This window comes from Oryx dammah, unplaced genomic scaffold, assembly GCF_014754425.2.
Source record: "Oryx dammah isolate SB20612 unplaced genomic scaffold, SCBI_Odam_1.1 HiC_scaffold_7, whole genome shotgun sequence".
Classification (NCBI taxonomy): domain Eukaryota; kingdom Metazoa; phylum Chordata; class Mammalia; order Artiodactyla; family Bovidae; genus Oryx; species Oryx dammah.
This window is the reverse complement of record NW_024070191.1, coordinates 13,205,887-13,230,150: the sequence shown is the minus strand read 5'-3', so window position 1 is coordinate 13,230,150 and position 24,264 is coordinate 13,205,887. Positions and strand designations below refer to the sequence as shown.

The 24,264-nt window shown below is 42.2% G+C and overlaps 1 protein-coding gene across 2 annotated transcripts; it reads right to left on the bottom strand.

The window, feature by feature from the left end:
• Window positions 1-2,705: 2,705 nt before the first annotated feature.
• On the bottom strand, window positions 2,706-9,772 carry ING2 (inhibitor of growth family member 2). 2 transcript variants are annotated; one of them, XM_040243030.1, is made up of 2 exons: window positions 9,100-9,772; window positions 2,706-4,716 (listed from the first exon to the last, which is right to left on the bottom strand). In XM_040243030.1, the coding sequence occupies exons 1-2, from the start codon at window positions 9,284-9,286 to the stop codon at window positions 4,046-4,048; spliced, it is 858 nt and encodes a 285-aa protein (XP_040098964.1). In that variant the 5' UTR covers window positions 9,287-9,772; the 3' UTR covers window positions 2,706-4,045. The 2 variants fall into 2 exon arrangements, with proteins under 2 accessions (XP_040098964.1, XP_040098965.1); XM_040243031.1 differs by lacking the exon at window positions 9,100-9,772 and adding an exon at window positions 8,079-8,274.
• Window positions 9,773-24,264: the final 14,492 nt, after the last annotated feature.

The window sequence follows — 24,264 nt, the reverse complement described above, 5'->3', positions numbered from 1 at the left end:
CTTGAAAGACCACTCCCTTCCTGAAACACTTTCCTCACTTTTGTCTCTGGTGTCATAAGTGTCCGGTTTCTCTCACAGAGAGAACTTGGAGTCTCTTTTGGCTGGTCCCTTTCAAACATTGGGGTACCACCAAGCAGGCCAACCCTCCCTCTTCTGGATGTACATGGTCGTTACTCAGAATGTGGGTTCCTAAACTAGCAGTGTCACCTAGGAGCTTGTAGGTATCTAGACATGCAGGATCTCGGGCCCCACGCCAGGCCTACTGAGTCAGAATCTGCATTTGCAGAAAATCAAATGACTCACAAGCTTAAAATTTGAGCAGCACTGATGTATTTACATGAGTGATTTCAGTCACACGACTTTCAACTCCCTTCCTAGGCAAACTCCCTAATGTTTAATCTCCTGTATCTTCCCCTAACGTCAGCCCCCCAACTCCATGATGGACTCCCACTAGAATTCTATCAGGCACCTCGAACATAAGTGCAAAACACAAATCTAGATCTCTCAAGCCCACAACTCGAGTCATGCTTGTCATCCCCTTGCTTTGCAGCTTCTGGGCCAAAGTCCTCCGAACACCTGTAACTTTAAACAGAGTCCTACCACCCACCACCTCCACTGTTCCCACCCTAGTCTAAGCCAGTAATACTTTTGGCAGAAAGACCTCTCAGCTTCCTCTATCTCCCTATCTTCACCAAGGCTCCCTGTGATACATTTGCACACATTTTCTACCATGGTTGCGAGGAAGGCCCTCCCCTACTGCATCAAATGCTCGAGTCAAACTGACATGCCTGTTTCATTTCTCCCTCCTCTAAAATCCTTTGCCTGCCTCACTTCCTTATTTCTGGTCTCAGATCAATGATCACTTCCTTGGAGACCGTGTTTAACTACATAACTAGAAGACTCACCTCCCATTCTACCCATTTTCCATCTCCTTACTGTCCTTTCCTCTTGAGATCTAACACCAGTTGGCGGGGGGGCTCAAGTCACCAAGTCGTGTCCGGCTCTTTGCGATCCCATGGACTGGAGCCTGCCAGGTTGGTTTGTTCGTGGGATCTCCCAGGAGCGGGTTGCCATTTCCTTCTCCAGGGGATCCTCCGGACCCATGGAACAAACTCACGTCTCCTCAATCAGCAGGTGATTTCTTTTCCTCTGACCCAGGGAAGCCCACTTTATCCCCAGTACCTGGAACTATCTATAATCTCTCTCTCATATATATATATATGATATGATATATATATGTTATATATATCCCTTCACCCCTAGACTGTCTGACCCATGAATAGGAACTGTTTCTTCTTTTTTTTTTTAACAATCACTACTGAGAAAACAAGAAGCACCCAAATACTGATTCTTTAAGTATTGTTGGTGGAACTTTAGGGGTCCGGGGACAAAACTCCCAGGTATGTATCCACACTTACCTGTGCTTCAGGCACACAAACCTAGATGCAGAGAATCCGCCAGCAGTTTTCAGTCGGCTCAGAGCTTCACAGCATGGCAGAGGATCTACTTTTCCGTACATTAGGGGTCTTAAAAATTCTAATATTAAAACTACATTTAATAACAAATGAGTTAAATCACAACTGCTGAGGGTGGGACCCAAGTATCAGTATTTTGTGATGCTCCTGAGGTTAACTCCAATGTGAGACAAGTTGGCAAACCACTGGTACATAGTATGAATTGGTAAGCATGCACTGAAATAGTATATGAAATCTGATACTTAAAAAAAGTAATGCCAGTCATAATGTTATACAAACTTAAGGCTTCTATTTTCTGTGTGGTACAGAAAACAAAAAAGAAATTCATAAAGATAAGTGTTTCAAATATTTGGTCTGAAAGAGAACACACCTTTCAGGACTTTCCGTTGCTTTTCCTGTCAAGCTTAATCCAAATTTGGGGACTTCTACTTGGTAGGTTCTTCTTTCCCCCCACATGCTGAGGCACACTGAGGCACGGAAGTGTTGGCCTCTGTGACAGTCACACCTGCAAGTTTGGGGGGCTTTGCACATACTGCTATTTTCAATAGTGTCAGGTAGGCAGCTCTATCCTGGTCACAAGGACATAATCACTAGGACAAAATGCTGTATCTCACGAGAGAAAAGGATTTCTCCACAATTCAGTATTTCTGGCTCAACATAATCAACTGTAGTCATCAATCAATCAAAATATCCTTGGGACAGAAGCTAATCAAATATTGTGTGTTTACCCGCCTCTAAGCTCACCTTGGGGGTCGCACAGAGTCGGACACGACTGACGTGACTTAGCAGCAGCAGCAAGCTCACCTTTGAACTGTCCTCATACCTCAGAATGAAGGACAAAATTAGTGAAAAACAAGTCCTTTGATTATTTAAATCTCCGAGTGTTAGTTGCTCAACGGTGTCTGACTCTTTGTGACCCCATGGACTGTAGCCCACAGGGCTCCTCTGTGAATGGGATTTTCTTGGGATTTTCAAGGCAAGAATACTGGAGTGGGTTGCCATTTCCTCCTCCAGGGGATCTTCCCGACCCAGGGATCAAACCTGAGTCTCCTATATTGCAGGCGGATTCTTTACCTTCTGAGCCACCAGGGAAGCCCATTACTACAATAGAAAATAATCAATAGATTTCAAAAGAACCACAGAGATACTTAAGTCAACTGCATACTACAGATGAGCAGCCTAACACCCAGATGAGCTGAAACGTTATGCCTAAAAGTCACACAGGAGAACTAGAAGAGAAAAAAACTTTTTTCTTTTTTTTTTCTTTTTTCCAAACAAGCAAACAGGATTTTTCACATGTTAATCAAAAAGAATCCAGATCATCAGATTAGAAAGAAATGAGGACTAAAAAGTATGTTACATATAGATTTAAGGACTAGTCAATCCACTGTCCCCACCCCTGAAAAACCAAAAATTTTCCTAATATATGGATATGTATCCATCAAGATGCTTACCCTTAAAATATTAATCTTGGAAAATTCAATTTACAAATACATTATTAATTGCATTGTTATAATGAAATTAGTTCATTAAACATGAAGACACCAAACAGCACCAATACCAGAAAGTTAAGAAAGTAAATACACTATTACTTAAAATAATATATAATTTCTGATTGGGACAGAAACGAACTACAGCCACTAGCAAAACTACTTAAACTACTGTTTGACATAAAGGCAATATTTAAAGACTAGTATACACCTTTTTCCCGCTGATAGGCCTGTAACCAGGCATCCCAGCTGTGGGTCAACATGAAAAATTATATAAAGATGATTTTTTAAAATTGCCCAAGTGCCTCAAACCATGATACTGCATAACCCACATTTTGCCAATATAAGCCCATGGCAGCATTTTTGGTATTCTAATTGCTCCTACCTGCCTCAATTAAAGCAAAACAACTCCCTTATGAAGCACTAGGCTGAATGTAGCTGTGAAGCAGCCGCAAGGTATTTATAAATGGGCTACTGACAGTGTATCAAAACGCTACTATGGAAAATACAGCAGCAAATACTCTGATAAGAGCACATTATTCCACATGGAATCCCAAATTCTTATCTCTAGTTCCTTAAATTTTTGGAAGACTAGAGATCAACAAGTGTATGTGTAAATGGGGCCAGGGAGAAAGCTCTGAATGGTATAGTGTTCATATTTTAAATTATCCAAGATAACCTGAAGGCTTACAGACAACTCTCAACTATATCTAAACTTTTTTAAGCACACAGAACTAAAATGCTAGCAAAACTTTGGTGTTTCCCCCCAAATTAGCATTGCAGTTTCAGTGAAGATGAAATAGGCATGGTGTGTAAAGTTTTTATCATGTTCAAGCCACCCTTTTCTAGTCCCTGCTCCTTTCATCAGGCGATCTGAAGACTACCTGGTTTAAAATATTTGGTAATTCAGTGCAGAAAATTAAGGTCACAGACAAAGTACAACAACTTTTAATACACCATTAATACTAATGATTAAAAATTATTGCATAGTCTTATGCATTTACCCTAAAATATTTTCTGAAAGTAGATTCTGAAAGAATTATATAAAAGACAACCCTTTAAAATGTGGATGGCCTTTAACTACCTCGATCTTCTTTCCTTCTTTGTCTTTTCAGTACTTTTGTCCATCGTTTTCTCATTATCTCCCCTGCACTTTGGGCAATACCATTTCCCCTTTGGTTTATAGGTAAGTGAAACACACGAAAAGTGAAACCATTCGATTGGACACTGTTCATTGTCACATCCGATCATTTCCCCGTAAGACACTTGGTTACATAAACAGTATGTAGGTTCGTTGGGATCTATTGCAAACTCGACGGGGGAAGCTTCTCTTTCCTGCTTGGCCTTGGAGCGTTTCTTTTTCTTGGCGGACTTGGATTTCTTTTCTTTGGGAGGCTGATCGTCACAGTCCTCGATCCCGTTCGTCATGTGACACAGGTCGCGGCTTTCACTGGTCCGCTGGCGGCGGGGCCTTCTGGAAGACCTTTCCGGTTGGCTGGAGTCCATCTTCGCTTTATCCGCAGCTCGCTCACTTTCGGCCGGATCTTGAAAACACTGGGAGTGCAGCTCCATTTGCCTGGCCCGGTTTTCCACCAATTCGAGCATCTGTGTGACAATTTGAATTTTTTCATCTCCCAGTTCTTGACTATTGATTAATGCCCTCTGGAGATGCTGCTGGAGGCGTTTTTTCTGGTTTGAATCATCTTCTTTCTTATATTTTTCATAGACATCATCAATTTCCTTTAATGTTTCTAAAAAAGAAAAGAAAAAATCAGAAAAAAAAAAAAAAGGAAAATGCATGCTGGCACATATAACATTTTGCAAGTTAGTTATTTTTCCCAGAACTGGTACAGTAAGAAAGAACTCAAAAAAAAAAAAAAAAAAAAAGAACTCAACCATAAAACCACATTCCTGCATAGTAAAAACATTTTATTGTTCTTACCAAGACCACACATTATCCAACATGAAAGTACTTTTATAAATAAGCTAATAAAAAGAATGAGCCCTCCCTAGTACTCATTAATCTACATTAGAAAGGACAAAAGATGTGTGGCTAATTAAAAATAAGTCTTTCACCAGGACTAGGCTAGATTACTGTCCAACTACGTTTACAGGATTTACGGTCCAATCCATGACTTGCTACATGGCCCCAGAGGCACTCTCTACCTTGACTTTCATATCATCCCCTGGACATTAGGCAAAGCAGACACAAGTAACTCTTCGCTTTCCATGATATTAGCTGGAATGGCTCTTTTATTTCATCACATGGGAGACTCTGAGAATCTGACTATTTCCAGAACAGGTTTAGGTTCAGGTTCTGGCATCAACTGACTAAGCTATTAACAAAATTATAGTTAAGTCAGCAATGGGTCACTGTGCTTTTGTAGATAACTCAGCATTTGGTCCTCAGTTTTTTGATCTGCTGATTCAGGTACTTTAGAGAATGTGGAACACACTTAAATCAACTAAAAATGGCCGAGTCATTAGAAGACATACAAAAATCTGAAAATATAGTTCCAGATGTCACCAAAATTTATATAAATGTCTTATTCAAATCTGTCCTCTTTCTTGTCCTTATGAGATACAATGCTAACTGAAAGAGTTCTTAGAAAAGGTGCAGAAACAAAAATTAACTTGGAATTTATCACACCACATGCCATATCACTGCTTAATCTTCTAATATCATTACTCTAACGACAAGAACAAAAATGTTAGATGAGTAACATACATTGGGGGTCTGCAAGTAAGGTAACATAGAGCATGTATTCAATACAACTTATGAAATAGAACCTCCTTGGAAACTGTAGGTACTCACACAAAGGACAACTATTTACTGGACAATGTGCCCCCCACGTCTGAGGGTACTCACACCCGCACAGCGTATTTTTAAATAATGTTCACATCTTGCTCATTTTCCCAGCTAGATATATACGTGGATTTCTTTAGAACTCAACTTTCTTCCAGGGAAAATAAGTTATATATTTTCCCCTCAGACACATAAAAATTGAAGTTTAAAAAATAAAGGCAAGCCTTATCCAATAATTAGGAATTAGAAGCTAATTACAGCAACACAGATACTATTATGAGGTAAAAATTCACGTTTTCAAGGCACCTTAATTACACAGTGACAGAAGAAAGGCCACTAACACTCACTGAGTCCCTTTCATGCAACTTTCTCATGATCACAATCCCGTGAGCAAGCCACCACTTCTGCATGTGAAGACACTGAAGCTCAACAGGTAACCACCCTAGACTTTGAACTGCACCATACCCGTCAATTTGGCTCTGCCCTTTAAGCACATTCTACACACCTGCATGGCACTGGATATTAAATTTGAAAATTTAGCTCAAAGGTGTAAATACCTTTGATTATGAGGGAAATTATGGACAAGAATACTGGAACAAAAATTGAGGTTCTCTAAAAACAATACTCCATAATAAACTGAGCTTCCCTGATAGCTCAGATGGTAAAGATTCTGCCTGCAATACAGGAGACCGGGGTTCAATCCCTGGGTCAGGAAGATCCCTTGGAGAAGGAAATGGCAACCCATTCCAGTATTCTTGCCTGGAGAATTCCATGGACACAGGAAACTGACAGGCTACAGTCCTTGACATCGCAAAGGGTCAGACACCACTGAGCGACTAACACACACATAATAAAGACTTCATTCAATTATGCAATTGTTTTCTTCATTCCTCTCTCTTTAGAAGTTTTTAAGTCTACTTTTAGGGTTCTTCAGTAATTTCTGAAAATGTATGAAATAGGCAGGAAAGAAATTTGACTGTCTAAATAATTTATATCACTATTACTGTAAATATTAAATCAAAAAGCAGAAAATACTTAAGAACTAGCAAAGAAATTAAAGACATGAAAACCAAAAACACACAAGTATACAAAGCTAACAGAAAACTGAAAGTTAAGCTTAGGAAGCATGCGCATAGAGTAAAAACTAGATCACTGTTTTTGTATTACTTTTGAAATGAACTATAGTCTTAAGGGAGTTACAATTTTTTACAATCTCAGTCTTTCAAGGCCCAATACTGTTTCTCACGTTGTCAAATCTACTTCTGTCAATTCTAGACGGTCAAGACTGCATATTTCCTGTAACAAATTATCGCTGGCCAATTCAAATTAAAGTATCTTAACTTTTGTGAACTCAAACAGGTCTTTAAAAAAATGTAAAAGCATCCAAGTTTTACAAACTTCAGTTATCATTTGAAAAACTAAAAAGGTTCCACATACAACTCTTAAGCACACATGTAATATTTTTAGATTACAATTCAGGTATGTGCTTCCATGTCTATAGAAAACACCTTTGGAGAGCATTAAACAAACAAACAAAAAAAGATTTAAATACTTTAAAAACGACCATGTCACCTGAAGAAGCCCCACTGTGGAGTCAAACATTCCCCACTTAATTGGACAAGTTACTTAAACTTCTTGTAAATTTAAATTTGTCTGCAAAATGAATTTTTACTTCATTGAGCTGTGAATATTAAATGGGATAATGTTCTGAACGCAGTGCAGCAACTGACAACCAGTAATCTGTATTTACTCCCCCGACCCCAACAAAGACCAGTCCTGTCAATATGGATTCAAAAGGCAGAAATAAACTGCCTTTAAACTGTTTTTTAATAGGTTAAAAAACAAGACACAGAGACAACTAAATATTCTATCAGGCTGCAGGCCCCAAAATACCACCCCAGAAATGCGTTAAGACACTAAATTGTAGGATTAGCGACGGGTCGAAAAACTGAGAATGGGTCCAAGAAGTTATCTTTTTAAAGTTCAGAAAGCTGATTCCACATCAGGTCCAAGGTCTGTTGCTTGATTCGGGATTATTAACCGCAAACGGCTCCCCATTTAAGTTAACTCCTCCCCTTGCAGTTGCAGGAGAAGAGTCACCAATGATAAATAACAAATAACACGCTCCTTAAGAAAGGTCGATTCCCTGTCCTAGCTGTCTGGGTCTGACCACAAAGGGCGGCTTTTGCCACAGCATTTAAACTCGGCGGAGGAGGGACCCAGGGGTTGAGGGACGCCAGGCGGTTGCCCAGTCAACCAGCTCACACCCTTCGGGGACCCGGAAGTGACGCAGGGCCCGGAACCTACGCGGTGCCGGGATCGGCGACGGTCCCCGAGGCTGACTGTGTCTCTGTCGTGATTTGAGTGCTTGGGGGGGGCGAAGTCGAAAATTCACAGACAAACGCGTCCCGAATCCCAATGCTGACTGCGCCGAGGGCGAGCTAACGTCCTGCACTGCCGCCCGAGCCCTCCCGCGACCAGCCATTTCCCGGACGGGCGGGAGCGCGCGTGCCCGTGCCCCGCCCACACCCTACGTCACCTCTACAAGCCCCGCCCCCAGGCGGGGGGGTAGGGATCCTCCTCGCCCCACACTCAGACACTCATATACACACACCCCTCGGCTCCCCCGCGGGGAGCCCCTACCCTTTCAACCATTCGGGTGTAGCAGCCGGGAAAGGCTGCGGCCCGGAACTTTCCCTGGGGCGGGAGACTGGGGAAGACTTGATTACCGAGCCCGGAGCCCCGGAGCGCCGGGGGAGGGACCTCCCCAGAGGCCGCCTTCGCAGTCCGCCCTCGCCCCCTCCCCCCTAGCACGTTCCAGTGCATCTGCGCTCAGGGGGTGGGGGCCTGAGGCGGGCTGGGCTGAAGGAAGCCCGGCCCTGTGGGCCTGCGGGAGTCCAGCCACGGCCGGCCGCTCACTCCCCACGGCAACCCCCCTCCACCGCCCGGCTGCACGCTCCCCGAGCCGGGGCGCCGAGGGGTCTGCGGCACCCGGCGGGCGAACACCCGGAACAAATGAGCTTGCTGCTTAAAAATGGCTGATTTCGTCTTCACAGCGGCTGCAGTCGCTGGGTCTGCAGCGGGGGCTGACGAACGGCCACCTCTCCCTTCCACCCTCAAGACCCCCCCCAAGAAGTCCGCAGCGGGGGAAGTGGGAAGGCCGCGAACCCCACCTGCGGGGGGCCGCTGCCCCGGGTCCCACACACCAGACTCCCCCCACCCACTGTGTACACTCGGGGTGAGCTGGAAAAGTGGCACTTTCCCTGGGGCAGGCTCCGAGCGACGGTGCCCGGGCCCCGGGTCGGGGGGAAGGACCCGCGGCCCCTACCTTGATATTTGTTGTCCAGCTCCCGCAGCACGGACACGTTCCTCTGCATGTCGTGGGGCAGCGACTCCACACACTCGAGGTAGTCCTGCACGTAGCAGGTGAGGAGCCGGCTCCGCTCGCCGGTCAGGAGCGCGGCCGACGAGTAGAGTTGCTGCTGCTGCTGCTGCTGCTGCTGCTGCCCTAACATCCTGCCGCTGCTGCCGCCGCCGCCGCCGCCGCCGCCTCCGCATCCAGCAGCCACACATGCAACAGCCACGGCCGCCGCGGCTCCTCGGCTCGGCAGCCCGGCGCCGCGGGGACACCGGCCGCCGCTCAGGAGGGCACTGCCGAGTCCCCCGATCTCCGCTCCCTCCCCACCCCAAAGAAGCCCTCACTCCCCGCCCCCGCCGTAACAAGCCCAGGGGCGGGGCGAGATCGCGGCTCCCTCCTTTCCCCCTCCCTTCCCAGGACTAGAGCAGCGGGGACCCCCCCCCACCCCCGACCTCCCCTAGCGGAGCTGGCGCCGGGGTCCCGAGCGTTGACACTTCCGGTCCCCCCGGGAGGCCCCAGATGCTACCAGTGCCGCCCCGTAACTCGGATCCCCATGACAAGCCTCTCGCTGCCCGCTTTTCCCCCAATCACCCTCCCGCGCCTGCCGGAGAGTCTCTCGCTGGGCTGCCCCCGCCCCTCCGGCTGCGGCCGCCTCTGCGCCTGCGCAGGGCTCCCTCCTGAGGAGGCCCGGGGGCCCGCCCCTACCGCCCTACCGCAGGGTTCGCATTCTCCCGCCTTCCCTCCGCCACCCGGGCGATTGGTCTGTCAACTCTCGGCCCGGGCGGGGGGAGGGTGCGGAGGGCGGCCAAACGGCAGGCTGCGCCCCGCCTCCTCTTAAAGGGGCATCACGGCCCGGCCCGCCTCTCCGCTAAGTGTGTGAATGGGACTGAAGCGCGAGGGCGGGCGACCGCCTTTCTTCCGCCCTTCCCTCATGGAGAGGGAAGCTGGGTCCCGCTCCCTCGGCCCGGGGTTACCGACTTTCCGCCCCGCCCCGACCCCATCAGGTGGGGCCTAGCGCGGCCCCTGGACAGCCTTAAAAAGCGGCAGCGGGCGGCCGCTTCCCGCCGCGACCCTGAGGGAGGCCTGCGGGGACAACGCGGCGGGCGCGGCTCTCGGGCATGCGCGGCGGCGGTGGTGGTGTGCCCGCCGGGCCGGCGCCGCGCTCGGGCCCCGTCCTCCTCCCGCCGCGGCCTTCAGGCTCCCGGCGCACAGGGGGCCGATCGCGGAGGTAGGCGGTGGCGCCCCCGCGGCCCCCTGCGTCTCTTTCTGCCTTGGGCCACCCGCCTTGGGGATCTTCCCTCTCCGCTTAGGCCAGCGCCCGCCCTTCCGCCCTTGCGGGGGGTCTCTCGCCGCCCCAGGACCTGCAGGTTTGGTCCGCCCTCCGACTTTTGTAGACTCGCGTTTATTTTAGGCAGACTCTGCCCTGTACCTGTTTGTCCAACAGACAATGTTTTTTAAAAAAAAATACACAAAAACATGTTTTACCCCCGGGGATCAGAACGTTTAAACTTGAAATATTGGCGGTGACGGCTTCCTGGCGGCGAGAGGGGCACGGTCAGTTAACATCTTCGACCTAAAACAAAACCACTGTGGGCCCGGCTTGAAGGGATGATGGAGAGGCCAGGATAAACCTAATGAGAAGTCAGGCACTTACCCTCGTCTTACGTGATCGGCTCTCACGGTGTAAATTTCTGTCTAGTGTTAAAGAAAATGCCCAGCAGAGGAGTTGATTTGAATTCTGTATTGACTCGGTGTATATAACAGCGTGTATTTTTTTTTTTTTTTCAAAGAAATGGGTGTAAAGGGAACAAATACATGGGGAACTTTAACAGTTGCCTGTGTAAACAAGCACTATTGTGAGCAGTACCTCTGCGTTAAAAAGAAAACCTGAATGGGCGATAAATTTGAATTTCTCCTTATATGCAGTTGGTTCGCAGTGGTGGGCCACCTGTCTGGTGACCTGTTTAGAGCCCTTTTGAAACAGCTGTTAATAGTACATAACCACTGACATGCAAAGAACAATCTAGACCTTGATCTAGAGGATATTTTAAATTTCAAACCGGAAGAAAAAAGCAGTCTTGGAAATTTGAGTCTTGGGAACATGGCTCAGGACTCAGAGACTTGTGTGTTTTGCTGTGAGGCTTCAAGGTTTTGATCACTCGAATATTAAGTCAACCTAGGAGAAGGCAATGGCACCCCACTCCAGTACTCTTGCCTGGAAAATCCATGGACGGAGGAGCCTGGTAGGCTGCAGTCCATGGGGTCGCGAAGAGTCAGACACGACTGAGCGACCTCACTTTTACTTTTCACTTTCATTCACTGGAGAAGGAAATGGCAACTTACTCCAGTGTTCTTGCCTGGAGAATCCCAGGGACAGGGGAGCCTGGTGGGCTGCTGTCTCCGGGGTCGCACAGAGTCGGACACGACTGACGTGACTTAGCAGCAGCAGCAGCAAGCTCTGTAGAATTAAAAAAAAAAAAGTTTTGCAGAACTTGTAGGCAGTACAGTGTGTTGTGTTGATATTTTTGAGAACTGCCTAGGGATTTTCTTGTCATTCTGGAAGTCTTTCAGATTAAGTGGCCAGGTCTCGTCAAAAAAGTCACCGCTAGGAATTGAATTTTAATCACCTTTTACTTAAACTCTGCTATTTTTGTGTACTAATATATTTAAATCAGCTAGTTTTTAATGAAGGCCCCAAATAATACAAGATGCCCTATAATTTACTGATTTAGATTTGACACAAAATGCGCCTATGGGTTTTATTCAGCCTAAGAAGTGATTTGCAGGCCAGTATGACACATTGTTAGAAACTAGAAGTGAGAGAAAGCAATGATTCATAATACCTAAAGCACTCCCTCCAGGAACTATGAACAGCATTCAAGGAAGGAAGGATGAATGTGGAAATGAAAACATTAGTTTCACCTTTCACAATTCTGTTGAACAGGCTGAAAGAAAGCAAAAAATCTAAATAATGATTTTTCAGCTTGTGTTGCTGTAAACCTATAAAGAACACTCTGATATGGTAATATATGTGTGTATGTGAATCGTTAGAGATGTGCTTTCTTGCTATGCTGATTTATAAAAGATAATCAACATCTATTCCTACCGTAATTGTGAAAACAGAGTATGGGGGGAGATTAAAAACAAAAATCACTGTACTCCCCAAACTCAGCCCTTGACCTTGGTTATTTATCATGTCCTTTTCTTAAGAGTCACTTAACTGGAAATTTGGGGCCTTTTCCTATACCCTGCTAAATGCAATATTTAAAAGTCCCCAATTCTCCAAAATATAGAAGTTAATTGGTGGTGTTTAATTGTATGAGTAAAGAAAAAAGTCATCTTATTTGCTGTACTTGAAAAAGTACAAAAGTAACCTTAAAAAAGATAAGTTACTGACTTATCTTTTAAATTATCAAATTAGTAGAACTGTCTGAATTTATAAATCTGTTACTGTAAGAGGTTCCTGGTAGGAAATTTTTAAGAGGTCCCTGGAAAAAAGTGAAAGTGAAAGTTGCTCAGTCCTGTCCGACTCTTTGCCACCCAGAATTCTCTAGGCCAGAATATTGGAGTGGGTAGCCTTCCCCTTCTCCAGGGGATCTTCCCAACCCAGGGATTGAACCCAGGTCTCCTGCATTGCAGGTGGATTCTTTACCAGCTGAGCCACAAGGGAAGCCCAGGAGGTCCCGGATGCCCTTATTTATATTGTAAAGGGTTGGCAGGGTATTCGGGAGGCCACTTCAAACTATGAAGGAGGGTTCCCAGGTGGTACAGTGGTAAAGAACCCACCTGCCAATGCAGGGGAGGTAAGAGACACAGGTTCGAATCCCCAGGTCAAGAAGATCCCCTGGAGAAGGAAATGGCAACCCACTCCAATATTCTTACCTGGAAAATCCTGTGGACAGGGAACCTAATGGGCTATAATCCATGGAGTCTCAAAAAGGTCAGACACCACTGAACAACTAAACACACACAGCTATTCTTAAAAAAAAAAAACCCTGCAAACTGATGGAAAACTATAACTAGCAAGCAGTGCTGAAGGTTTCCTAAAGACACCTCTTGAGAAAACTCAGCTACTGCTTGAGTCAGGCCAATTTGAAATCCTTTTCTTTTTTTCTACTTTTTAATATTTTTTAAAACTTTGTTCTGGAAAATTGCAAGCACACACAATAGTAGAGGTAATAGTACAATAAATCCAAATGTACCATTCACCTAGCTAGAACATTTGTCAATATATGCCCCATAATATTTCACTCCCTTATACTTTATGCATTATTATGATTTTTCTCCATAAATACTTTAAATATGAACAGATAATCTACAACATTGTTATCGCATCCAAAAGTTATCTATTGTTTAATATCCAGACAATTGATATTTCCCTATTGTCTAATTGATGCCTTTTCACACTTGGTTTGACAAGTGTATTTGGCACAGTTGTTCCACACTGCATTTGGTTAGTGAGGCCTTTTCTAAACCACTGCTGCTGCTGCTGCTGCTGCTACTGCTGCTGCTAAGTCGCTTCTAAACCACTAAGAGGCAGTTAATTCCCTATTTAATTCAGTGAAGCAGATAGCAGTGTTTTTCTAAGGAAGATGTTTGGATTGTTGGAAAGCATTATGTAAAATATAGTGAAATTCAAGGAAATCACTTTTAAACAAAATCCTCATATTGAAAGGTTACTAATTGATAGCCCCCTGTAGAAATGTAATTATATCTATTGCAAATAAATCTTCTAAAAATGTAGGCATTTGTTTTAGAGTATAATTTGTCCTAGAATTCCAAATGAAGCATTTTAAATTATACTGAAAAAAACCCTAAAACTTGAAATCAGTTCGTTAGTACAATAGGCAAGAACAATAACCGCAAATACTAAGAATCTACATCTCCAGTGAGCTCAATTTGGAAGCATTTTTGATTGCTTTATTATGTAAGTAGTATACCTTAATTGTGGGGCTTCCCAGGTGGCTCAGTGGTAAAAAATCTACCTGCCAGTGCAGGAGATACAGGAGATGGAGTTTCAATCCTTGAGTCAGGAAGATCCCCTGGAGGAGGAAATGCCAACCCAGCTCCAGTAGGCTTACCTAGAGAAGCCCATGGACAGAGGAATCTGGCAGGCTACAGTCCATGGGGTCTCAAAGAGTCAGGCACAACAGAGCACAAGAGCACACCTTAATTGCAGGAAAACAGAACAAAAAAGAAGACATATAAAGTCACTAAGAACTGGAAATAAGTCTTCTTGGTTTCTAAGTAGACCCCCAAGATGATTCCATTTTAGTTTTTTGCTTTAAGGAAACACTTTGTCTAGGACTAAAGGACGAAGTTAAGAAAATACCAGATTCTCAGGATGGAATATTGCTAATGTTAGTACTGTTATCCTGTACGTTTGGTTTATGAGGTAGACAACACAGACTGTTGTACACAGTCAGTCCTACTATGGGTTATAGTGCTGTGCAGCAATTAGAATGACCACTAACAGCAAGAGAGGATCCTAAAACCTTTTAACGGAGCTGCTCTGAATAACTTGGTCTATCGTCATAGAAAATTCAGTATGATAAAATGTCATTCCCATAACTAAGAAGAAAAGCAAGCATGTATTATCCATTTTGGTTATCCCAGAGAGAAAAATAAAGCATATGGTATACTCTGCATATTGCTGACCAGAAAAACATTCAATATTCCCTGGATGGTTACCATAGTTACACAAGCCGTTTATAACACCAAGAGGGGGAACTAGGTCACAGTATTGAAGGAGTTTGAATTATGCAATTATGTTTCCTAAAAGCAGAGGAAAGGGTTTAAAATTTAGGGAAGAGAGACTTATGTTCAAAATTGAAACTCTGGCCTAATTTTGCTGGGGAAACTTAGTAAATCTGTCCAAAATTAAATGTTGATACTGCAGGTGTAAAACATTTAACCTGTACAAATAATGAAATAGCTTGATCCACAAGTGTGATAAAAGAGATGCCAGCACATTCTGTCCTCGTCCATACCCCTTTATCTCAGTGAGTGGTACCGTACCTTAAAATGTTTTTGCAGATAAGCAATAAACCCAACAATAGCCTAGAATCGTAGAGTAGCCAAAACCTGTAAACTGAAGTTTTGACCTCTTACTTTTGCAAGTTTGAGATTAAAGCTTGGGGCAGTGCTTGACATATGGTACGCTTAATTTGTTGTAGAGATGTTCCTATTAATTTCATCAAATGGACAAAGAAGTGTGGTAAAGAGGTAATCTATTGAAAGCCATGGTAGCATAGGCTTAGCCCTCTTTAAATTATGAGTTTTTTTTTTCCTTTTTACTAAGTACCTCAAAAAAGATGATTTTATTCAAGAACTATGCCTGTTGTCTTAGAGCCCTGCACAGTGCTGAGTAAATATACGTTGAATGAAGGAAAAACAAAAAAATTGCTCTCGAGGTTACACAATTTCAGATGGTCATTTTTAATCTAATCACTATAGACTTGTATAAGTAAAAGTCATTCAGTCATGTCTGACTCTTTGCAACCCCATGGACTGCAGCCTGCCAGGCTCCTCTGTCCATGGAATTTTCCAGTAAGAATACTGGAGTGGGATGCCATTTCCTTCTCCACAGACTTGTATAGTTAACACTAATCTTAGATCAGTAATGTCCCCCAAAGGAAGCAAGGACAGGCAACAGGCACCCTCGCCCAGTGCTGGGTGAACCACTGCTGATGTTAATTCATCGTAACCCTTGTGCTGTTGCATTAAGGGGCACCCCTTCCAGGTCCTGAGAGTGGGCTCTGTCTAACACTGAGAGATGAATTGTCCAAGGAGACACATGCTGACAAAGCAAGAGGATTTATTGGGAAGGGGGGCTCGAGTGGAGAGCAAAGGGGTAAGGGAACCCAGGAGAACAGCTCTGCTACGTGCATGACCCACAGTCTTGGATCTTATGGTGATGGGATTAGCTTCCTGGTTGTCTCTGGCCAATCAGTCTTACTTTGGGTCCTCCCTGGGTGTGTGCGCATTGCTCAGCCAAGATGGATTCCAGCAAGGAGGATTCTGGGAGGTTGGTAGGACAGAAACTGGCTTCTCTTCTTTGCTTTAGACCTTTTCTGAATTCTTCGGCTTGGTAGAATTGTTGGTAGCTTGTTCTGCGTTCCTTTCTAGGACCTCCTGTTTAAGATAACTCAGGCAAATGGCTACTATCTGGCCTGGCTAGGGCAGGCAGTTTCAGTCAGTGGGTCCCCTAACAATGTCTATAGGGAAAGATGGTGAAGAGGTTGAGAATCCCTGTTAAAGACCAACTTGTTTTTACAGATGATAATAAGGGGATCATGGGCTTCCCTTGTGGCTCAGCTGGTAAAGAATCCACCTGCAATGCGGGAGACCTGGGTTTGATCCCTGGGTTGGGAAGATCCCCTGGAGAAGGGAAAGGCTACCCACTACAGTATTCTGGCCTGGAGAATTCCATGGGCTAGTCCATGGGATCATGAAGAGTCGGACACCACTGAGCGATTTTCACTTCACTTCACTTCAATATGGGGACCCAGATAAGTTAAGTAACTTGCCCAAGGTCACACTGCAATACATGAAATAAGTATACACCTAAAAATTTAAGAGTAAAACAAATATTAGTTAATCTTGGCTCATAATCATTGGAAAGGAGAACAGTACCCATAGAGGGGGAAAAAAAATTAAGAAGTTGGGATATTATAAAATTACTTTTTCTGAGAAGTCTTGCAGCAAATTTGACAAAATCACCTCTAAAGGAAAATTAGAATTTCCTGAATGGTAATTATCCAAATAATCACAAAATCAAAGTTATGAGAAATCCTCCTGTATTCCTTTAGACTGTTACTTATTTTCAAGGGCAAATGCCTCATGCCTTCAGCTCTGGTTAAAATTAAAATGGTCTTTTAAAAATAAAACTCATGCTACTGGCCGAGTTTCCCAGGTGGCTCAGATGGTAAAGTATGATGCAGGAGACCCAGGTTCAATACCTAGGTCAGGAAGATCCCTTGGAGAAGGAAATGGCAACCCACTCCAGTACTCTTGCCTGGAAAATTCCTTGGACAGAGGAGCCTGGTAGGCTCCAGTCCATGGGGTCACAAAGAGCTGGACACAACTGAGCGACTTCACTTTCTGCTAAATCTTTTGTTCCTTGTAATGATTCTAATTGATTACTTAATGAGGCTTTATTGGAGCTATTGTTTCATTAATTGCTCTTGGCATGGTTAATTTAATCCAGCACTTCAGTGAATATTGATTTAGCCTCTGAGGATAACAGATTTTAAAAAATTGCTTATCTAATTTATTTCCATAAATTGGGGTTCTCTTGATTCTTTAATCTATGGAAACCAGTATATCTCGATTTACTCAGTATATATGTTTCTGGAAAATTATAACCTTATTTTGCTACAAGTGTTTTTAAATGGGCTAGTTCTATAAAATAAAAGAGCCACATTTTGGAAATATTTATTTAACGAATAAGTTATCTCATTTTCTTTTGTCTTCTAGACTGCCCTCAGTTTTTCCATTCTGCTGGAGAAAACACAAGATTGTGTTCTTCATTACCTACCTGCAACTGAGGTGTGGCATCTTTTGCATGTTCTAACTCTGTTGTACATTCCAGATCCTTTAGAAATATACCCTTTGGTCATGGAAATGACATCATCAGGGAGACAACCTTGAAGAAATGCCTGAAATGACAGTAGAAATATTTTTTCCTGTTATCTGCTGAAAGTAAATACTAGAATTAGACAGATTGAAAGAACAAAGATATAAAAGATATGGGGGGAAATTTGTGTGGAAAGTATTAGAGGCTGAAAAACTTTCTGTTATAGGAAAAATAGAAGAAAGGAATAATTATAGAGAAAGGAATAATTATTTGAGCCATTGATGGTGGTGGGTATAACATGAGAATTAAGATTTAGGGATCATGACATTTAAATTATATCTATAGGAGCTATTCATAACACTTTTATGTATAACAAAAAATACAGTTGTAATTCAGGGTTGGACTAATAGCCTGTCTAATGTAATCTTTGAAAAGTGGCATGTTGATTGAAAAATAATTTCAAAAGAGCCTACTGATTTCCTTACATGACGTTAGCTTTATTATTTTTTAAATTTATCTTACTGAAGTATAGCTGATTTATAATGCTGTATTAATATCTGTTCTACAGAAAAGTGATTCAATTATACATATATACTATTTTTCATATTATTTTCCATTATGGTTTATTAAAGGATACTGAATATAGTTCCCTGATGTTAGCTTTAGAATTATTACTGTTTACTATTCACATAAAGTATCTCTGGAAGAATAGTCCAGTGTTATCTATAATAATAGTTGCCTTGGCTTTAGAGCCTGGGGATCTGGACTTGGAGGGAGAACTGTTTTCACAAATATTATTTTGCACATTTGATTTTTTAAATATATTTATTGCTTTAACAAAATATAAACTTCATTTTTAATATAAAAGAAGCAAAAAGGTTTCCGTGCATCCTACAATAACAAAATGTATATGTATACTACTCAGTGGGAAAGGAGCACATAGAGTTTAGCTTCAGTTCACTTTTAATGAGAATTTTTCTGCTACTATTGCTGGTAATGTCTGTACTTTGCATACCAGCATTCTAATTGTGGACATATTGTTATACAAAGTTAAAATTAAAAAATACCACAATTAGTAAGTTTGAAGATTTAAGGATGTCACCCTTTAAAAACTGATCTAGACAGTTTTCACTCAGAAGTACATTTTTTTTGTGAAGTTTTTTTTTAAGCTGTTTAGGAGAAGTTCTATTAGCTTTTTCCTCATTCAGTATATATAGCCCTCAACTTGTTAAGAGCTTTCTTAATTTTTGTGCAATCTTACTTGAATACCTTAGGTTATCATTGTTATGAGTTAAATGTTTGAAAGTTCACATTCAGGCTGATGTTCTACGTTCATGCCATGTATAAGATGTGCCTAAAACCACAGAAGGGACCTATGAACTGTGTCTAACGCAGAAGGAGCCCATCCCTGCTGTCCCTTATTGAGCTGTGGTCTTTACATGATTGAAATTTAAGCAAAAGTAGCTAATTAAGAGGACTCTGAATATAGCAGCTGAAAAAGGAAAAAGATTGGGAGAAGAGTCCAGATGTCATAAAGCATAGAGAGGATGAGGTACAGGAAGCAGTTATTATTATTTTTCAAATGGTTCCAAGAAATAGATTCCATCCCACTGGGCATATTTTTCAGTTTGGGATAGGAATCAATTAATTTTTAAATAAAATTGATAATATATGTGTTACATATATATAACACACAGGAAAACAACTGAATATAGTGACTTGAGTGGTTATAATACCTCATGTAAGGGATCTTTTTCAGAAAATATTCTTCAGTGTGTGATGTGTTGCTTTCTAGAAAGAATGAGGCTGACAGTGCTTCTGTAATGAATAATGACCTGAGGAGAGAAAGATGGAGAAGCCAGGAAGGAACAATTAACAATGAAGTGAGGTTATATGAAATGAAGGAGCTAGATATAGAAAACATCCAGGAGGTAATATCAATTGGGTTTAGCACGTTTCTCTGGTGACTCAGATGGTAAAGAATCTGCCTGCAATGCAGGAGACCCCAGGTTTGATCCCTAGGTTGGGAAGATCCCCTGGAGAAGGGCATGGCTACCCACTCCAGTATTCTTGCCTGGGAAATCCCATGGACAGAGGAGCCTGTAGGGCTACAGACCATGGGGTTGCAAAGAGTCAGACACAACTGAGCACGTATGCTTCTTCCAAACAGCATTAACTGTTGTTTCCTAAATGTAGCCTACTTGTTTGTAAAGAACAGCCCACTGTAGAAATTGGAGTCTGGGAACATGTTGGGAAGGGTAGATAGAGACACTAGAGGAAATGATTTAGATGTGCAGTGGACTTAAAAACATTTTCCCACATGCCAGGACTTAGCTAACTTCGTATTACTTCTATCAGTAAGCCGGGAGTTGGTAATAATGGAGATAGCAAGGACGTACAGACCCTTGGGAGAAAAAGTTTCTGCAGCGGGTCTGGTTGCTTATTTCTTGCATGTCTCCAAGGAAACCATGACTGACCTGGCAGGCCCTGGGAATTTGGCCTGTGGAATGTTTTTTATGTTAGTGACGATTTTGTGGTGAACACCCAGAGAAATGGAACACACCATACTGGCTTGTCAGGTTCCTTTGCACAACACGGTCACATGGTTTCACGGTTGGGGACCTGAGTCTCAGTTGCTGTAGCTGATTGTACTGCATAATGTGTGTACTTTAACAGCTCCCCATAAAAATCTTGGACCCTGAGACTCAAATGGGCTTCCACAGGTAGAGGTACTTAACATATGTCTGTAGTTTGCTGCTAGAGAGAGAGAGAAAGAGAGAGAGGATTCTTTGCAGCTTCAGACCAAGGACATTGGAAACATGTAGTAACCTCTCTGGACTTCCCAGCACATCTTTTTCGGTTACTTTGCTCTCTGTCCTTTGCCATAGAAGTCTTAGCCGTGTTCGTAACCTGCTATTGACTCTTGTGAGTGGTCTGGGCTCACCAAAGACAACAGCCACATCCAGAGTTCTGAAGAAATTTAAAACCCAATTTGTCCGTTCAAGTTTTGATAGGGTTCACTGAAAAAAGAATAATTGACATACACAAGTATGTGCTGTGTATGGATTTAAACGGAATCAAATCTTTGATCCATGTCCAGGAGACATTTGTAGTCTTGTAGGGATACAAAAGAATGAATATAGAGTGTTAGGGAAATGCTTATAAGAATAAGTATAAATAAAATCAAATTAGGAATAAATGTAGAAGCAAGGCAGAAAAAGAGAAAATTGGTAGAAGTCAATCATGGTTTATGGAAGATGGTGCATATTCAAGAAGAAATATGGGACTATGTTGTCAAATAATGGCTTTTCCCCCTTCATATCTATTATAGCAGTATGTAAAACATATGAAATAAAACACATTTTTTTCTTGGATTTTATCTGATGAGTACTGAGTCCAACTGAACTTGGAATTATTTGTGTGGAATCAAAATTTGCACTAAATCAAAATGTACATATCTTATGGGATGATACTTTTTGAGCCCTACAGTTATTAATTACAGCTATGAGTTAATATGCTTTACTATTATCATTCCAAAGACTCCACCCAATTCCTTTTATAATCAATAATTGTATCTGGTCATTTCTTTAGCTATTTCGTTAAACTGCTTACAGCCAAAGATTAAGAATGAACTTCAAAAGTTCTGCTTCTGGTATTAACCAGAGAGCTCCCATCAAATCACTCTTCTGCAAATAACAACTATAAATTCTGGATAAGATATTTTTTAAATACCAAGAGGCACTGGAGAGCAAGCGAAAGAAGGCAAATTCTGGAGGGAAGTCAGTACTTAAAGAAGAATGAAAAATGGCTCTCAGAAGTTTCCTATTTTTATGTCTTTTAGCCTGCAGCACCCAGTTCTGTAGGATGATGTAAACTTGGAAGCTTGCAGATGTACTGGCTTGAAGAGCCAGAGAGTGGATTCCAGCACAACCACAGTGTGAAACAGGGCCTAGAGTTAATGTCATGTGCTGCTTTGCCACTGGGTGGAATCAGGAAGGCTGTGAATGGCCTAACACCAGGTTCCCTTCCCCGCTCTGCTCCTATGATCCTAAAAGGCCCTCTAGCCAAACAACCCTTCTTGTTTCGAGGACCAGGTACATCCCTTCAAGCCCTGAATGGTGTCTGGGATCCTCCCCCAGGCTCTGAGCATGTGTGACTGACTGTAAACTGCCATCAGTCTCATGACTAGGGCCTGGAGTCACGTGTCAGGCCATTGCCATACCCCTCGGTTGGGAATCCTTGCCTCACCAACGAGATGAAGAGGCAATTAAAACAACAAAAAAATGGAAAGTGGAGGAGAAACCCCAGAAAGAGGAAAGCCACAGAGAGGGAGGCTTAAAGTCTGTGTAGAAACTGCCCAAGTCTCTAGCTAACTCCTAAACTACCCAAGTGCAAGGTGGACTCCAGGCAGCCCAGATAAACCCATGAACACTGTGCTGACTTGAGTTCAGTCAAGTCCCACTGTATACGAAGACAAAAAGACATTGCTGTTCTTTAGAGAACATAACAGAAGTGAGATCTCTAAAGTACCTCATTCTCTATGTCCAGGATAGTATCTAAAACTACTAGACATACAGAGAAGTAGGCAAATGTACCCTCTAACCCTAGTTCAATGGTGAATTAGCCCCACAGTGAATCAGTTGTTGGAATTCAGCACAAGGATTTCAAAGTAGCGGACACAAATATGCTCAGGACTTAAAGCACACTTGTAATGACTGAAAATATGGAAAATCTCAGAAGAGTAAAGAAATTTTAAAAGAACTGAACGGTAATTATAGTACTGAAAAGTATAATGTCCGAAATAAAATTTACACTGCATCGCCTTAAGAACAGAAGGAGGTGTTTGCAAATTTGATGACAGATCAATAGAAATTATTCACTCTGAAGGTCTGAGAGGAAAATTACTATAAAATGAAATAATGAGCAGTACCTCAGGGACCTATTATATAAGATAATACCAAAAGATCTAACATGTAGGCTTCTAGGAGGAAAAGAGAATGAGGCATGCAATTTTTAGTGTTCTATTTTATGCGAAGTGCTACAACATTAACTTTAAAAACACTGGATAGTTAGGATTTCCCCAGTGGTCCAGTGGTTAAGAGTTTGCCATGCAATGCAGGGGATGCAGGTTTGATCCCTGGTCTGGGAGCTAAAATCCTACATGAGTTGTGGCAACTAAGACCCAACAGCTAAATAAATAAGTAAATATTTTTTAGGAAACACTGAAAAGTTAAGAGTGTGTATTGTAAACCCTAGGACAACCACTCACACACACACACACACACACACAAAATCCTAAAAGTTTTGCTAAAATTAATTAAAATGGAATTCAAAAAATTGTTCAAGAAGTCATGAGTTTATTCTAAAGAGAAAATAGGAGCTTCCAATTGCCTACTCTCATTCTATCTTTACATTATCCAGAATGTTTTAATATATACATATTCTACCTCCTACTGTGCTTGAGAGTAACTGACCCAGAAATAGAGTTTTCTGTATTATAGCACATTTCCTTTTGAGTCATGTGTAAATTCTGTTCTTAAAAATCCATTTAAAAAAGTATTAAAGGAGTTGCTACTTTACATCAAAAGGGTAATTTTAATGAATCCTTAGGTTTTTGTTTATAACATTTCATATTTCACAAAATGTTTTCATGCTTATTCTTCACGCTGACCCTGAAGCAGACAGCATTTCACAGATGAAGGAACTGGCTTGAATAGATTAAGTATCTAGGGTAGATTCTAGCCCCAAGTAAAATAGCTCCTGAATGGTGGAGTCAGGTATTCTGGTTTCTAATAAAATTTTTTCCATTATCCTGATATAAATTAAAAGAATCTTAAAAATACAAATTCTCATTTTGTTTGTTGTATAAATCTAGATTTTTAGAGAAGAGTCTTTTTCTTAAAGTGACACTTGTTTGCTTAACTGTTGCAATGTATTTAGCATTTTTACAAGTTATGAGAAATGTTTAGTATTCTCCATTATTGGGTAATAGTAATTGCTGCCAGCCTTGCCACCACAAACAACACAACAGTGAGTACTTTGAAGTTACCCTGTGAACCATTTAAAATTTTCTCTAGGGTATATCTAGGAATGAAATTACTAGGTACTAGCATGTGGACTTTATCACTTTCATGTAATACTTCCAAATTGATCTTGGAAAGGGCTTCACCAGCTAACACTCAGTTAACACCAGTTAACAACATTTGGGGTGTTTCTTCTGTACATCCTCACCATCACTTGGTTCTATCCAACTTCCTAATCTTGGTCAGTTTACTGGGTAAAAACAAACACATAATTGTTTCACTTTGGATTTAATTACTGGTGAGGTTGAGAGTCTCTTTATGAAAATTCTTTGACCATTTTCCTGTAGGGTTTCCTGTTTTTTCTTACTGGTTTGCATAATTTCTCTGTAGCTATTTTTCCCCTTATTGATTTTAAATACTATAAATATCTCTTACCAGTCTGTTAGCTATGTGTTAACATTGCCAGTATGTTTTCTTTGAACAAAACTACTTAATTTTGGTGTATTCATGTATCCATTTGTAAATTGAGAGGCT

Excerpts from the sequence above, each read along its gene's own strand:
- ING2 (XM_040243030.1), bottom strand. The coding sequence starts at position 9,286 with ATGTTAGGGCAGCAGCAGCAGCAGCAGCAGCAGCAGCAACTCTACTCG. Across the intron at positions 4,717-9,099 it reads GCTGGACAACAAATATCAAG|AAACATTAAAGGAAATTGAT; the intron begins GTAGGGGCCGCG and ends TTTCTTTTTTAG.